Source organism: Bactrocera oleae, chromosome 3 (genome assembly GCF_042242935.1).
Source record: "Bactrocera oleae isolate idBacOlea1 chromosome 3, idBacOlea1, whole genome shotgun sequence".
NCBI lineage: Eukaryota > Metazoa > Arthropoda > Insecta > Diptera > Tephritidae > Bactrocera > Bactrocera oleae.
The window spans coordinates 77,036,196-77,055,086 of NC_091537.1; the positions used below are offsets into that span (position 1 = coordinate 77,036,196).

General features: G+C 33.7%; 1 protein-coding gene across 1 annotated transcript in view; it reads right to left on the reverse strand.

The window, feature by feature from the left end:
• The window catches only part of LOC106624577 (uncharacterized), a 36,500-nt gene extending 20,648 nt beyond the window's left edge, over positions 1-15,852 (reverse strand). The window contains exon 1 of the mRNA XM_070106951.1: positions 15,718-15,852. Within this exon, the coding sequence (XP_069963052.1) occupies positions 15,718-15,837 (120 nt within the window). The 5' untranslated portion in view covers positions 15,838-15,852. The remainder of the gene's footprint in view (positions 1-15,717) is intronic.
• Positions 15,853-18,891: the final 3,039 nt, after the last annotated feature.

Below are 18,891 nucleotides of genomic sequence, written 5' to 3' on the forward strand. Positions count from 1 at the left end.
GATTTTTTAGGGCACCTTATACTGGTATAAGAACTTCTATAGCTGACTTCTTACCAAAAATGTAAGTCCCTCTTCGAGATATTTAAATGAAAATTAGAAAGCATATTTTAACATTAATGATGTACCATAATGCTAAAAGAGATAACATATTTTCAATGCTTCCCCTAGCTCCCGTATACTTAATATAAGGGTTTACAGTTTATGTGTTAAAACTTATATTATTTTACCATTTTATTAAAAAAAATCGGTAATATGAAATTTTCTCAACTCCTGCGGATTTCAAGCTAACATATTTTCCTAGCCGTTTAGTAATAAGTAGTAAATTATATAACAAAATCACTAATATATTGTACTTTCACTAATACACCTACTCCCTCCAGGGAGGGTTGAAATTAGCGTTCATAATATGTGACGCCTCATTATAGGGCCAAAGACCATTTGAGTTTAAACAAAGGCGGGGGACATTTGATACCTAATTAAATCTAACGACTACTTTATTTGATTTTAATTTACTGCCGTATTGGCGCTAGTAAAAAAATATTCATGTACGTACATATACGTAAGTTGGCAAGGGACTTTTGGCGAACATGGAAAATATTTTTGCATGACAATAATTCTTGTGGTGAGCAGCCGACATTGGTTGATGCCACTCTGGCTTATTCAGCTTAATATAGCATCTTAATTTTCATTAAGTTTTGAGATCAGTGACAAACTTACATATATAACATACTTATATATAGATATAACAATAGTAACTTATATATTTACTTATATACAAACAAATGTATGTAGGTATATATATACAATTTGCGGAATTATTTTGAATGTATCGTGAGCCATGAGCTCCTAATGGAAAATATTTCAATTTGTTAATTTTAGTTTATCAAGTATTTTATTGGAGATCAAAATATTCTAGTGAAATTATGAATGCAAAGCTTTCTAATATAAAATTGCTGCTTGTTGCCAGTATTGTTCTGTGGTGTATTTGTCTGATGGAAGGCGCTTGGTAAAGCGTACGTACAACACCAACGATAACATTTAATGCTATTTTACATATATATAGCATACCTCCAAGAGATATGTGGGAAGGTCGGAGTCGCTGAAGAATAGGCGCAATGAACTTTTTCACGAATGGATCGAGTCTCAAGGCGAAGGTTGGAGGAATAAGCTCTCTTCTTTTCTCTTCACTTCACTTCTCTTCTCTCGGCGTCCTAACTGGACACTGTCCCATTGGCACTCACGCGGTGAGGCTAAAGATTTTGGAGAACACAACTTGTCAAAGTTGCATTGCAAGTTACTCCACTTTTCGGCTTTCGCCAGACTAAGGTTGAAGCATCTCGGTTGTCATACTTTTTACGAACCCGGCGAATTGGTTGGAATTGATTTTAGCCGCCTCAATAAATTTGTGACAGGCTCTAGGCGTTTTGTTTATATACGACGGTCTTTTTGATCCATACTTAGGAGTTCTGGGCATCACATCGGACAAGGGTCGCTAGCAGAGGTCTCTAGTGGCTTCACGAGAAATCAGCCTATTAAAACTACAGATGTCCTTTCCTATTGTAATCCTTTGTATCAAATTCGATATATGTATGCAGAAATTTTGTTCGAATGAAATCTTTAGTTCTTGCTCTTCAAATGTTTTTAACACTGAATATGTAACTGCTGGATTAGTTATTAAGTTTGTGACCAGTTGCTTGCATGTCGTTTTTAGGTTAAATTATCAGTACGACAAATAAAAGGCAATTTCCGAATACATTGATTGCAAAGGCAGCAACAATTTGTTCCAATTTACATAATTCTTTTTTTACTAGCACAAATTTTAAGTGGCAGCTGTGCCATGCGACACTTGGAACTCAGCTGGTTGCATTGGAATAATGAGAGAAAATAATTTTAAATACTTTCAAACCATTTAAGTGTAGGTTGATTCACATTTTGAATACAAACTTAAACAGAGCAAAATTTAAAATTTAAAATCATTGCTTTGAACATTAAAGAATTCTTCAAAAATCGCACCGCCTTGAAATATTACAAAATTCCTTAATCCAATCTTTCAACAATATTCCAAAACAGTTAGTATTGCACTACAAAATGACAGTGGCAGATTATCGTCATTCAAAATTATTATTCGCATTCCTATTCGGTCTGATAATCTGGGCTTCGCCGATAGCGATAGATAGTCTGCAGTTGTTAGTGATGAGCGGAGGAGCGATTTTTCATTTTTATAGCTATTACATTCGCTAGTTTTTTTAATAACTAATGCGAATAATGTTGGAAACAGTCACCGACGCAAAACCGTAGACAGAATCAGCTGATACGACCTATATAATGAGAGCGCAATGTAAATGAATACTCACCACCGCTTCTACCGTCCGATTCTACAGACCGTACGATAGGATATCTACGAAAACTGGATTTTTCTCGTCGAAACGAGTGTGCTGATTGCTCTTTTGCAAAGCAGGGTTGCCAGTCGCGATATTTTGTAGTATTTAAATTATTACTGTCATAAATTCCTCACGTCCATAGATTTTGTATGACACATACTTAAATAAACGCAGCAACGCTGAGCGTTGAAAAATTCGATTTTGACTTTAGAAGTAAAGTTGGCTGCAGAAAATGAAGAAATTGTAATTATACTCTGGCAACATGTTACTACAGAGTAAACTAGTTTTTGTCATCTAACGGTTGTTTGTATCACCTAAAAATAAAGGCGTTAGATATAGGTTTATATACATATAAATGATGCGGATGACGAGACGAGTGGAAATCCAAGTGAGTGTCTGTTCGTCAGTCTGTCCGTCCGAGCAAGCGATAACTTTAGAAAAAATTGAGATATCTTAAGAAACTTTGTACATGTTCCTTGCTAAAAAAAGTAAGGATAAGTTCGTAGATGGGCGTAAGCGGGCCACTGCCACACCCACTATTCGCCAATAATCAAAAATTTCCTTTAAAATTCCATAACTAAGCACCAAATTATGGTATTAACTTATAATTTGGTACAGCGTATTGCAGTAGAAAGGGGCACCTGTGGGCTAAAAATTGTTTACAAATGGGCGTGATCCCGCTCTCTAAAAGGTTTCATGTATGTCTCCTTAACCAATAAAGCTATATCAATAAAATTCGCTTAAAGCAAATATTATAAGAACCCTTACCTACGGTGTAAAAATGGATGAAATCAGATTATAACCGCGCCGACTACCCATATAATAGCGCAATCGGATTACAACCGCGCCTACTTCCCATATAGCACAATTTTTAATTCTTTATTATTCTTCCCATTTCCAGTACACATATCAAGCACCAATGAAAATTTTTGGATAAAACTTTGCACATATAGTCTCTTTGAAGAACTTTGTCCAAAAGTTCAAGCCCACACATACCGATTATGTGGACCGCAGTGCGTATGGCTGACTATTTGCCGAAAATATCGATCAATCTGTAAGATATATTATTATTGGGGGAAAATGTTTCTTTGATAATAATAATAAAAATTATTTAAATGAAATTGCGAAAGCGGATGTTCCACTGTTGGATGCCAATTGTGCATATGCTTTTTAAAATTTGACGTTTTATACGATATATATTTTTTTTTTTTGCAAATTATGCATTTTGCATGCATTTCATAAGTAGAATATAGGTGTTGGGGGTAGTTCTGACCCGATATTATCAATTTTTGCCAAGACCACATACTACTAACATGTCACAGCCTAATAAAATGCTTCGAGGGTTTTATTAAGGTTCATCACATACCATCACCAATCATATGGAGTAGTCTGCCGGATGATCGAAAAGTAGTTATTTGGGGGGTAAGTTCAAGTTTTCGCCCGATACACGGTCATGAGTAAAACGCACTCTCTCAATTTTATTAAGATAACTCACATTTTGGCCGATACATGCGGTATAAAGTCACCCGAAAGTTCAAAAACCTTTATATTAGGTATATGGAGGCTAAGGGAAGTATTGACCCATTCTTGACATACATACTATTATCCGGAAAGAATCCTTCCTGAATTTCAATTATATATCTAACATATTGACTAGTATTTTCGGTAAGAAGTCAACTATATGTACTGGAGTCCAAATATTCGGTACTTAGGGGTTTGAAACGTTTCGGTTTGATTTTGACAGTTGTTGATCCCAAAGTGGCATACTTTAAAGGCATTATTCGTGCAAATTTTTATCCAGATACATTTATTGGTTCTTGATTTGCATACTGGAAACTGAAAGTACCAGATGCTATTTCAAATTATGTTATATGGGAAATAGGCGAGGTTACTGTCCGATTTCGCCTATTTGCACTGTAGTATAGGAATGTCAGAGGAATTTCACTAACCGAATTTGGTTGAAATCAGTCAAGCAGATTTCCACTCGTCTCGTCATCCTGATCATTTATACATGTATATATAGCCATATATTCTACCTACTTCGTGTTCTAACATTTTGGAAAGGAAAAGTTAATTTAAAAAAAATATTAACATAGTTTAGTTTTTTATATTATTTATATTACTTGCTTTTAATTATAATGTTTCAGTTATTAATCCCTACATCTTGGATTGAAATTCCGATTTTGGGATTACAAATTTAAAATTGAATTTTTAATTCAAAATTTTTGAACGACAAAATTAGCAACGCCGATAACAAGTAAAATGCAAATTATAGTACTTAAGTCTACCAAACACAACTCGCTGCATTCACACTAGTCATAAATCAGAGCCGTTTAAAGTGAACATGCACCACCTAATATTTAAAACCGTGAGTATGAAAACAAAATTTTTTTTATATTGACGTGTGCTTTGTTATTCCCTGAAATTAAAACTTGAGCAAATCTAGTCAGTGTTACCTGTAGAAAGAACTATTGCACACTGTTCTACACTGATCGGCACAAAATGGACTGTGGTTTCGGCTAACAGATATTTTCTAACCGACTACCTATTTCTTCCAGCATCTCCCACACAGAAGGTATTGCGAAAGCTTCTTAAGTAATACAGAACAATGACGAGTTAATATAGAAAGAAATACAAATTTTTAATGCAAAAAGTCGAGTTCTCATAATACTCACATAATTATATACCATACATCTAGAGTGCATACATTACGTGCATATGTGTGTACAACTGGTCTTATGCACAAGGATGTGTAATAGAAGACAGTCTTTGATTATGCTGTACTTTGATGGCTTCCATTTAATTTTGTTTGAATCCATAAAAACTCAAAACAATTAAAGAAGCAATAAATATTTACGCATTTATCCATGCATGAATGTACATATGTATGTATGTTTGTCTGTATTTATGTACTATGCATATGTCTGTTTGCGGAGCCATTTGTAAGCCTAAAAATGAATCAAGCCTCTAAGAAGCGCGCAAATGCAGTACAAATATTTTGCAAAAGTTTGTTTCAAAGACAAAAAGCAACAAATTGAACACAAGTGGGTATGTGTTTCTATATACTTATGTACAATACATATGTAAATTCTGACAGAATTACATACCCGAATGAGGTAGGTTTAAAGTCGAACGCAGAAATATTCCTACGGACCATTAAGCCCCGCAAGCAAATCTTACGAAGTTATAGCAGAACTCTATGTAGATTAATGCAAGACGCTTCCAACTTCTCTTGGGAAATTCTTACATATTTGGTCCTTCCTTGTTTTTGTTGGCATTCTTGATTCAGATTGTTGACACTCTTAAGATGGACACATTGTTCATGAATATTCGGTTATGTGAAAGTTCTAGTCACATTCAGTGTCCGGCGAGCTCTCAATCCATAAAAAACATACAGATAATTTATAATTCTCAGCAGTGGAGCTAATGAAAATTGACTCCATCATTTCACTTCGGAGTTCAATCAACAGTCATTTGAGAACTGAACAAATTTTAACGTCCATATTTTTGAATGTGGGTAAAGTAAATTTCGTCTACCATCTTAAAAAGAGGAAGAAGACTGAAGAGAGAGCTCTTGACAAATCGGTCCTTTTTGAAGAAATTACCCAAGACAATCCAGTGTGTCACATATGAATAAATTCGGTGGCATGGATGTGTTAATTGGGCTTGGTATTGCGTCCGCAGCTACTGTATTCTTAAGACTTATTCCCCGTTCTTAGTTATCAAAGCTACAAGGAATAGATAAAAGTAATAAAAATTATCAAAGTAAGAGACAGTAAAACTATATCGGTCTAGCATATGATTGTCTCTCAAAATTAAGGATATCATGTTATACCCTGAACAGGGTATATTAATAGCGTTTTCTTTTCTCACAAAAATGTTACATTTACTCTGCCCTCTGCCCGAACTGTCAAAGTTGTTTGTTCTTTTTTTAGAATGTTGCCTTCTAACCTGAAAAAAGTGCAAAATTTTCTGCTCTTCTCACGACGTAAGCGTTAGCGAGAAAAGAAACCGCAGTATGTTTGCCCAGAATGCAACGTCAGTTACCCTATAAAGTATATATTTATATACATGTAAATGATTAGCGTAACGAGCTGAGCCGATTTAGCCATGTCTGACTTTCCGTCTGTATATGCGCGAACTCGTCCCTTAGTTTTCGAGGTGTCGATCTGAGATTTTGCACACGTCCTTCTAACCTCGTTAAGCTGCGCATTGGGCGGAACCGCCGATATCGTACTATTATAGGATATAGCTTTCATACAAACTGATCGGTCAATATTAAGCCCTTGTATGGAGAACTTTTTTATTTGACAAGTTATCTTCTATGGTTTAAATGCATCTGTGAAGCGTGTTATAGTTTCGATTCAGGCGAAGTTAACATTTTTTCTTGTTTTTGTTTTAATGTCTAACAAATAATGAATACACGTCGTTGAAGATGGTACCGACTTGTTTTTAAAACTCGATTGTCAGTACGTTGAAGAAAGCCATGTCTTCAATATGTTTTGGTACACCATACATATCAGTTATTGTTATTATTATATTATTAAAGCATTGTGGAATCTATTGGAAGCAGTTTTATTTAGCCAATATACTCGTAGTTTTGCAAATAATCAATCCACATATGTATGTGTAATATTATATGTAAGTTATATGTAAATATGTATAAATATGGGTAAATCGGTGAATATGTATGTGTGTCTATATTACTTAACACATTAGTGGTAAAATAAGCTTATTCATAAGTGAGTATGTTTATTTAAAAGCTTGCGCGAATATATACCATCTAACGTATATTTACAAACATATAAATATTTACGATATATGTATGTATATATGTATGTGCTGAAATGTAATAGTATATATGCATTTGTGTTATCGTGTGTAAATAAATACATAAAATTGTGACGATACTTTGCGGGCCTTTCCTGCTGTCAAAGCCATTTGAAAGGCACTGTGGGGGGTGAAGATGGAGATGGCGGTGATGCCAGTTTGAAAAAAAAATTTAACAGCTTTTTGGTCAACGAATTAATTTTATAGTAATGAAATCTAGAGTAGAAGAGTACTTGTTAGCCACAGAAAATTTATGTTGCATTTCGATTACTATTTCGAGCAGCTCAGTGTATAACGGTTGTTTCGGAGCAAATGTTTGCTTTGATCTTAGCAAAGCTCCGACGATTGCTAACGCACACTTTGTATTTCAAACAACTCAAAAAAGGAAACCTAAAAATGAAGAAGAAGAAGTCACGTCTAATCTGGGGATCTGTGTAAATAGTCAATGTCACATCTTTTTCGACATCTCTCGTTTATATGGTTTTTGTTGAAGAATCAGGTCGTTATATTTATAGTGAGACATGGTGAGCCGACCTTTTTCAAGCGTTAGCGAGCAGACATCGATATCGACATCTATCGACGGTTTCGTTTTGTTTAAAAAAAATATAGAACAATGATGATTTTCGCGCAGATCTGTTTTGGATAACAATCACTTTTGGATAATTAGGGGTGTTTCCTGGATCTTGAATGAATTTTGTTTTCCCCAATAATAAAATTTTGTTTAATACTGTTGCCCGTTGAGTTAATACAACTAAACAAACATTTTTATTATAATGCGTTACTTTTTATGCCCTGAACACCCCCAATATGTAAATACTTGTATATAAATGATCAGTGTGACGAGATGAGTTTGCTTAGCCACGTCCGTATGTTTGTCTGTATAGAAGTAAACTAGTCCCTCAGTTTGTCAGGATATAGGACCACTATAGCATATAGCAAACAAACTGATTGATCAAGTCTAGTAATTGTAAGAAAAACTTTTTTTATTTGACGGGATATCTTCGTGAGTTTCGGCTTCGGTAATTATTCAAATCAACGAAATAGTCTCCGAATAAACTGTTCAGATCGGACCACTATAGCATATAATACGAGCTGATCAAAATCAAGTTCTTGTATAGAAACATTTTTGGTTGTGAAAATCTACATAGCTGCGATGCAACCGAAGGTAACGTTTTTTCTTTTTTCTTGATTGTTTTAGTTGATGGCTGAATTATACTGAATTGAGGTTTACAAAATATACATACCATTTATATGTACATAAGAACAATTTAATTGGTAATATTATGCCAAAACAATTCCATGTTTACCTTAATGACAATAAAAAAGAAGACACACCCTGTCTTGCTAGTTTATAGAGTCACTTGACGTGAGCTACAGAAACTTAGATCTCGTATTCATATAATTCATCATATTTATAGGAATCTAAACATTAAATAGGTATATACATACATGGGTTAAAGAATTACTGAATATATTCCTAAAATTAAGTGCATTGCTTACTTCCACATTGCCCACTTCTAGACAATATAATTTATAAATTAATGAAAATTATTCAATTATTTGAAATTTTAAAATATCATTCTTTCGATTTCTAAATCAGGGTGGCTTCCTTTTACATATAAAAAGTGCTATTGAAGTATAGTTGTTATTGTTATAATGTTTGATGTCAGTGTTCCCGATGCTGGCACCAATGCTGTCGACGTAGATAAAGGGAGGGATGGCACACTTGTACATTTGGTGTAAATAAATAGAATCTGATTAAAGGGTAACTTACCACTTTGGCGCCATGAAATTTTACGTAGCACACAAAGCTAACCAAGTGTTTGTTGCGCACAAACTTTCAGTCACTCCCACTTCGGTACTTTACGCTCGAGCTGAAATATATTTTGATATCCTCCGCGTTGGTTTCCTACCACTTGTTTATTATAATAATCATCTCCTTCGATTTTTCTTCATTCAAAAATGTGCTTAAAAATTATTTTTTTAATGAAGTATTTTTCATTAAAAACAAGTTTTAAAGCCAAACTTGTCGTAAATATTGACACACAGGTCTTTCGCAGCGTCGGCTACAGCGAAGATTTTGAAGGCACGTGCAGCCTGAACGACTTTATAACGATATAAATGCAATTGTAAGTGTATAATTTCGTTCATATACATATGTACGCAATTAAATACATTCATGATACTAAATATAAGTCTATGTACATTAGGGTGTCCGTTATTTCGCAAGTTGATTTTGTTTGGCGAATGCAGATAATACATAAAGTAACTGATAAAAATTAATATATTTAATACTGCCATAAGTTCTGTTACAAGGTCAGGACGTTATAAACATTAAACGATAATACAGCGATTCAGCTACTCTGATTTTGTCGATTTGTTTATTAAAAACTTCTTCAACAATTTTTGAACAATTTTTCATCTACTGAGCCTAATTTGCTTCAATTGGGTTGTCAAAAGATCTTCAGTTGACCGATAGCAGGCGTTCATGTGGAGATCATTTCGAATAAGTCTTGTCATTGATCTGGTCGATATATACATTTCTTTTGACTATTTTCTAAGGAGATTTCTACAAATGCGTTTGCCAACAGTTTTTATGGCTGAATTGGTTCAAACCACGCGAGGACGACCACTTGTCTTTCTGTCCCCAACTGTAGACATACGAGAAAACTGCGGTAAACCAACATTGTTGAAATATTAACAAGAAAAAACGTTAACTTCGGTTGCGCCGAAGCTATAATACCCTTCACAAAAACAAAGGCCCCTTACAAGAACGTGATTCCGAACGTTCAATTTGTATGACAGCTATATGATATAGTGATCTGATCTGACCAATTTCTGTGGAGAATAATTTGTTGCCTTAAGCAATAACTCGTGCCTAATTTCGTGAAGATATCTCGTCAATTAAAAAATGTTCCATGCAAGCACTTTACTCCGATCGTTCAGTTAATATGGCAGCTATATGCTATAGTCATCCGATCCATACAATTTCTTCGGAGATTAGAATAATGCTTTAAATAATAATACATGCCGAATTTCGTGAAGATACCTCGTCAAATTAAAGAGTTTTCCATACAAGCACTTCATTCCGATTGTTCAGTTTGTATGGCAGCTATATGCTATAGTCATCCGATCTGAATAATTTCTTCGGAGATTACATTGTTGCCTTAACTAATAATCCGTGCCAAATTTCGTGAAGATACCTCGTCAAATGAAAGAGTTTTCCATACAAGCACTTGATTCCGATTGTTCAGTTTGTATGGCAGCTATATGCTATAGTGATCCGATATCGGCGGTTCCGACAAATGAGCAGCTTCTTTGTGAGAAAAGTACAGGTGCAAAATTTCAGATCGATATCTCAAAAACTGAGGGACTAGTTCGCGTATATACAGACGGACGGACAGACAGACGGACATGGCTAAATCAAGTCAGCTCGTCACGGTGATCATTTATATATATACTTTATATGGTCTCCGACGTTTCCTTCTGGGTGTTACAAACTTCGTGGCAAAATTAATATACCCTGTTCAGGGTATAAAAAGCTTATATATTTCACTAGCACTTGTTCCACGCGTATGTAAAGCTATCACTGCACTGTCTACCCACTCCATTGTTATTAAGCGAAAGCAAATACTGAACCAGAGTTAAATTTATCCCTGCACTGAACTAATTATTATATATATAAGAGTAGACACTGCATACAAATTATAATACAAAATGAAGGCACTTTTTTTTCTGTAAATTTGTTCTCGCTGTATGCATTGTAAACTTTGTAACAGAATTTATGGCAAGACTAACTATATCAAAATGACGCGCCGAATTCAATTGCCTACATATGTATGTCTGCCTTGGAAAAGGACTGAACTGATTTAATTTAATTTAGTATTGAACTAAATTATGCTTCAGAACAAATGCATTTAATACTTGTTTCGATTTAGTATTGTAGCATAATGTGTGACTTAGTTATAGTATTTTCCATTTTCCTCAATTAACAGCATTTAATGGGCATGGCAAAGATCTAACTTTCAAATTTAAGCAAGATATCTAAATTTTTACTCAAGAATTCTGCTAAATTTAATATATATAGCACTATATCTATCACGATTAGATTTGGAGGTTGCAAACACGTAAGGTTAACAAAACTATTTTGCACTGCGTAACATGTTGTAAGAGTACTAAAATTAAAAATTGGTAGTTCTTGTAGCATTTTTTTAATTAAGGGTGAATTTGTTGTGAATGATATCATTTCAATGGAAGGAATATAAATTTTCTATTATCATAGGTTTGGATTGCAACGAAAGCTGTAAGAACCCTGCAAAGAAGCATTTAGAATTAAGCGTCGACGAAAGTAAAGTATGCCAGGGCTAATAGTAATTGTACCAGGTACTAATACTAATTATACTAAGAGCTACGTTTTCGTTTTGATTGCATCCCATGCATGTAGTGTTAGACAGCATCAAACAGAGGTGTATAAATGTGATATTGACTAAGTCTTGCAGATTATTTTACTTAGGTGATCACAAAAACCATCTATGAACCATCCTGATGGGTGCTGAACTCTCTGATAAGTAAAATATGAATTTCATTTCGAAAAAAGCACCTTCCATTCATATATAGTAGTAGTACACTGATAAGTTCTTTTTGGAGGCAGGAAATTATTAAATCCAATATAATCATTCCTACTGAAGTATGTAACTATATCATAACCCACATACTATATATATGTACATACATACGGCTTGGTTAAGGTGTCTATCGAAATTAGCTCAATTTTACCCTGATTGTTAATGTCAACAATTTACTCTAGTGTTAACAAGCAGACCTCATCGACAACTTACATACATACAATATTTGTCTCCAAGTTCACATATCTTCAAGGGGGATTTCACTAATAATGTATCCTTAGGCTGTCTTAAGTTTGTACAAGTATTGTTATTGTAAACGCATTCTTCAAATAAGAGGCGCCAAGGATGGAATGGCAAATACAACTACAGTGAAAAAGGCAAGTCTTAAATCTTTGACATAAAAAAATTACGGCACGTTTAATTCAACATTTTTTATTCGCCATTGGGGTTCACACTTGCCCGGAATCCTTAACAAGCTTCAAAGTACTTAACTCGTATTTTAATCATTTACGATCAAGGCTTAGCCTGCATAATAAAAACGAACAAAAAAAATCATAAGCAAACATACAGAGGAGAATGTCAAAAGGCAGAGCGCGTGAAAAGAAAGCGGCAGCAAAGCCTGCGGTTATTGAAATTCTGATAAGGCTGCTTAAGTGTGGAACAATTTAAAATAGAAAGGAAAACAACGAAAAAAGCCGTACGAACAAATACAGTTATTATAACAATAACCATCATAATCGCGCAATACCAATGCAATGGATGGGATTTGCTTGTGTTAGCTGCAGAACAAATTCACTTGACTTTTGGCCTCACGGTGGCAGCAAAACGAGTAAATCCAGCGGGCGCGTCTACCTCGCTCGAATGGCCCACTGACGTTTGACGACGGAAGTCAGCCAACAGCTCGCGTCCGTCAGATGTCAATAACAATACGCCACTTTCTGCATGCTGATCAAGAATCGACCGCAAAATTGCCGACAAACAACAACAAATTGCTTTCAATCGTTAAAGCCGAAAACAGATGCCACAAACACGGAACGTACATACCTATATAGAATACTTTAGCCACTTCCGAACCTCTGATTTATGTTTTTATGAGAATATTTTACAAGAACTTGATTTTAATGGTTCAGTTTGCTATAGTGATCCGATATCAGCGGTTCTGCGATATATAGAAAACTGAGGAACTAGTTTATATACATATTTTATAGGTTCTTCGACGTTTACTTAGTGGTAAATATAACCTATTCTGGGTATAAAAATGTTGAGTTAGAATCAGGGTTGTAAATAGTGCATTAAAAAATAGTTGAATAGTTTAAATAATTTTTTTTTGTAACTCCAAATACGGGATAAAAAAAAATTTAATCCCACAAACCGGATTAAAAAATAAATAAAAAAAAATTTTTTAATCAAAAAACCGGATAAAAAATATTGATTTTTGAATTTTTAATGCCAACTACCGTATTAAAAAATACAAAAACCCCAACATCGGGATTAAAAAATAAAAATTTAATTATTGATCCCAAATTTTTGCCTAAAAAAATTCGCAACCCTGATTAGAATTCAACATTAATTATGAATTACTCAATAATTGGAATTCATTACATTAGAGATATGAGGTTTAGGCCAAGGTCTACCCCAATTCGAGTCATATTCAACACTAACCCCATTATTTTGAAATCTACTTAATTTTAATAAAATATCACACACACATTTTAGAAATTAAGGAGCAGTATAGTATAATATTGGATTATAAGTGAACTTAATTGTGCTAAGACATCTTACTAATGGACCGATATATTCGCTATAAATTCAACAGGAAGTTTAAAATTCGTATATTAGGTATATGAGGGCTAAAGTTATTATGGTCCCAATCGTATCCATTTTAAACATATACGCCGATATATACGGTATAAACTCAACCTGCAGTTCGAAAATTTTTCTATTAGGAATAGGGGCTAAAGAAAGTATTGAACCGATGTCATCCATTTTTGGCATGCCGATATCTTATTTAAAGAAAAGATGATATCTGACTTTAGGTAAGGTATCTCAGAGATTGAAAGATATTTTTGGTAAAAAGTCAGCCATAGGTACTGAGGTCCACATATTCGTCATCTGGGAACTTCAAAACCTATTGTCCGATTTCGATTATTTTTGGTCGTGAAAACGCAAATCTTAAATATGCTTTATGTACAAAGTTTTAGTTTGTTACCAATGATGATCGATTTATATGTATACTGGAAAGTAAAAGAATCAGATGGAATTTAAAATTGTTATATATGGTAAGTAGTCACTGTAGCATAAGGATACAAATATAATTTTACGCACAACACCAAATTTCATTGAGATTGTACCTAAAAATGAGCGGTACTACGCCCATTGTTCAATTTATACAGCGCTTCCTTTGATATCTTTAAGAACCCTCTTAGCTGTACAATTTTATGTTTCTAACGATTTATTTAGCTAGTGATCGCATTTTTTAAAAAACCGTTATATGGGGGACATTTTCACACTGTGGCAAAAAAATAATTTCTTAGCAAGTTTGGTTGATACAGCTCGTATAGTTTGTGAGATATTTACCTTATCCCTATTACTTTTTAAAAATTTTCAGCCCACAGAGGCTCCTTACTTCTAAGGTCTGCTATATGGAACTTAGTTCTAGCACCTTTTAAGTTTTCCATTAACTGCAGGTTGTGGATGTGGCAATGATCCGATTCTCATCTGTAATACCAATCTATTAATTTTTACTCAAGTTATAGCTTGCACGGACGAACCAACAGACAAAATTTAGCTCAATTCGTTATCTTGACTATGTATATAAGTATAATTATATTTCTATCTCGATTAGTTTTTGGTGTATATTGGGCATTATATTGGGCGGCTCATTATTTAAATCTTTTAAAAATTAATGCTTGGGATACCGGAAAGAGGGTTTAGATAGTGCAGCGGCACCATATGTCTGATGAGGAACCTTTTGATCTAAACAGAAATGTAAACAAGCAAAATTGCCGTATATGGAGTGAATCAAATCCAGAAATAATCCACGAGACGGAATTTTACCTAGAACGAGTCACTGTGTGGTGCGCAGTTTCATCAAGTTAATTAACTCAAATGATATAAACTTAATATTGTAGAGTCTAAATTTAATTAATATAGTGGGTATATGAGAAATTAAGTATATTTGGAATCTGAGGTTTGAATCAAGGTTATGACCAATTCCATTCATATTCTGCGCTAAAAGACATAATTTTAAAACGTTTCACTTAAATTTATTATAATAACACACATTATGACCAACATAAACGCATACAAAATATATGATATATAAAAAGAAAAACCAATAACCCATTGATTTGTTAGTTGCCAAAATTTGGCGCGATTCGAAAATATATGATTTCACTAAATGACCGCCTAATTGGCCCTGGACGGTTGGTGTAATTCGTGAACCGATTTTACACATTTTCGGCATTAAACTATGTATATCCAGCGTTATATTTTAGCTTAAATTTTACTAAGATACTTTAGATATTGGCCGATATATACGGAATAAATACATACATACATATATGTGAGAGCTAAGGGTAGTATTGAATCGATTTTATCCATATCATTACCAGAAAAAGGTGTCCTCTGAGTTTCATTAAGATATATCCACATATTGACCAATATAAAAGACGTATAGTCAACCGGGTGTTGAAAATCCTGATATTAGTTAAATGAAAGTTAGGGCAAATTTTCACCCAATTTTACCTATTTTAGGCACAAAGTACACTGCTATTGGAAAAAGATTCTGTCTGAATTTGATTAAGATAACTCACATATTGATCGATGTGGAATAAAGTCAACTAGAAGTTAGAAAACCTTTATATTAAGTATAATCTCACCTCAAGGTGGGCGGTGACACGTCTAATGTCCAAATTTGTCACTATGAAGCTCTTCCATGCAACACAGGATATGAATTCAATGTTTCTGCCGTAAGTACTTAGTAAAGTAGTTTTAAACATAACCGTGGGCGTGGTTATTATTCGACTTCGCCTATTTTCACAGCATTTAAGGAGGATTCTGAAACGAATATTCTCATCATGTTTGTTTAATATAGCTTCAATAGTTTGTGAAATATATAGATTAAACCTATTAGGAGGCGGAGCTACGTCCTCTTTTTGAAAGTTTTCACAGGTGCACCTCCCCTCCGCGATCGCCTATAACAAATTTCTGTTAGATCTTCAGACGGATAGATAGTTACCCTGATTTCAACTAATCTTATCTCGTTATCCTGATCATTTACATATATATATATAAAACTCTATATCTATCTCGATTTGTTTTAGGTGAAATGAACAACAGTTTGGTGAACAAAATTACTATACTCTGTAACAACATGTTGCGAAAGTATAAACATGATTTGGATAACAATATTACACATGTCAGGTTATTGGCTAAAACTGGGACAAAAGTGTGTTCCATAATAAATTGGGAACTCTGGGATAATTAATCGTTGCGATGAAGTTAAGTAAAAAGTTAAGGGTTTTTCTATTGAATGAGTGTATACGTATATTAATGTAATATATAAATAGATGCATTTTTAGCTTAAAACATTTAAGCTTATTCTGTTTTAGCAATCACTATTTGCTATGTAATAGGGATTAATGACAGAAACGCAATTTTTAGATTGAATTCATCAATAACAATTACGTGCTTATGCCTGGGTGTGTGCAAAAGTATGTATGTAAGCAACACCTATTGCGCACTCTCCGTTATCAAATCATCCTTTGATGTAATTCTTACAATATTCAGGTCAAGAAAATGGATTCAAATCAGGTAAGCGCGACAGCGCCTACATACATTCATAAACAGCATGCAAATCGCCTAGACCTTTGACCATTCATTCTTGGAGAAACTGTGTAGCGTAAACATTTTAGCAAAAAGCTTATTCGACTGATAAAAAAGCTTCGGAGAGTAATTTATATGCAAATGCGTTCCGAAACAAGAAAAAATTTAAAGTTTCGATTAAACAATTTGTTCTTATTTTTGTTTTATCAATGCTTCGACTGTACCTTTTATTCTCTTGCCACATGTTGCTAAAGAGTAAAAAAGTTTTGCTCACCTAACGGTTGTTTGTATCACCTAAAACTAATCGAGATAGATATGCAGTTACATATATACAAGTATAGAAATGATCAGGATAACGAGACGAGTTGAATTCCGAGTGACTATCTGTCTGTCCGTCCGTCTGTGTAAGCGATAAATATTGAAATTTGAAAAGAATATTCCCCGGCTTTGATCTTTGCAAGGTGCAAGAGTATAACATGTTCGCTAACACCCGAACTTAGTCCTTCCTTACTTGTTTCTTTTACCGTTGGAGCTAACGAGAATGTGAAACTTTGATTACATTACAATTTCAAATGATAATATTGTAGGCGTTAATTTCTGATTGACACCTGTAATTAGTATAAGGATGTGTGTCTGTGTGTGTTCTTTTGTGTATATTTATTGTGTTAGTACACTTAATTAAACATATAGAGGGAGAGTCCACTTATATATGCATTTTAGATAAATAATATATTTTGAAATCCATTGGTATTCATTTTTATCTATTGTTGTGATAATACCAATAAGTTTCAAAAATCATTATCCATATTGAGTTGTGGTAATAAGAAAACAATGTCGATAAAATAGGTACGTTGTCAATGATTTCTATTTCTAAAGAAGAGAAAATTGTAATTTTTGATTCAGGGGACCTTGAGTATTTTGGGATTATTACTTTGTAAGAATGGTTCCGTAAACATAAACGCTATCTGGTAACTATCCCAAATAAATATAATACAGTTCAATTGTAAATTGGAGGTAATACATAAGCATAAAAAGCCGCGACTACAACATTGGTTTTAAACTGAATTCAAGCAAAGATACCGGTGCGGTTTTGTCAAGATATGTAATTCGCACTTTAGGACACAAAGGACGTGTCTTTAGTTGACCAAATATGATCAGCGTCAGCCATATTTTTGATACGTTCTATGCGCTTTGTATACGTGGAAGCCAACTTCATGTCACAAAGGTTTTAATTAAAAATGATTCCTGTCAGCCATAATAGACATCTACTAATTAATTTATTGCATACTTTGTAAATAAAACATTTAAGCTACTGAGAATTGCAAAAAACTGCAACTTTTCTTCAAATAAACTGAATAGGCCAAAAGCTAATGATTTCTTTGATAACTATATGCACAATTGGAATTTGATATAAAATCTTTTAATTAATCAATTAATTTATTAAAAAATAAAAATTGTTGTGACATCTCACATCAAGAATATATATATTGGTTAGTATTATCCCAAAATATCCTAACTTTATAATAAAATCATACAGAGTTATTTATTAAAATTTTGCACCTAACCGCATGTAAATCGCATGATTGCTTTTGAAATTGCAGCATATTTCAATAAAAGAAAAAGTCTGCATTTGTATTGTTTACAAAGAGCAAATATAAAATTTTGTTTTAAACTTGAAAAAAAATTGCTGAGGCATATTAATTGATAAAAAAAGTTTGTGGTCGTGATTATATAAGGTCTCCCAGAAGTTACTGATGGTGCTGAATTGGCGGAAAAAGGCCGTGAAGTTATTGGTATCAATACAAATTTTACTACCAGAATGTTGGCTGAGGCATTAGATAAGAGTAGAAAAGCTATTTAGATAATTTTCACTGAAAACTTAAGTAAAAGACAGATCTGTGTATGCTTTTTTCACATGAATTAAATGAAGACCAAAAACGACTTAGACTTTGTTGATTCGAACGTAGCTGGTGGTGAGACATGAATGAAAATCTCCAGAGAAGCCAAAACTAAAAACAAGTCACGATTTCAGAAGTCTAAACGAATTTTTCGTTTTCTCTAATCAATCAGCCTCCGTATTCGCCTGATCTATGACCAGCCATTCAAGCACCTACGTTAGCTGAAGAAAATTTATGTAAATGACATAATAAAATCTATGTATACGCTGGTTGATTGTTTTAAACGTTGTATTATATAATGGAATCTTTTATGAATATATTATATAATAT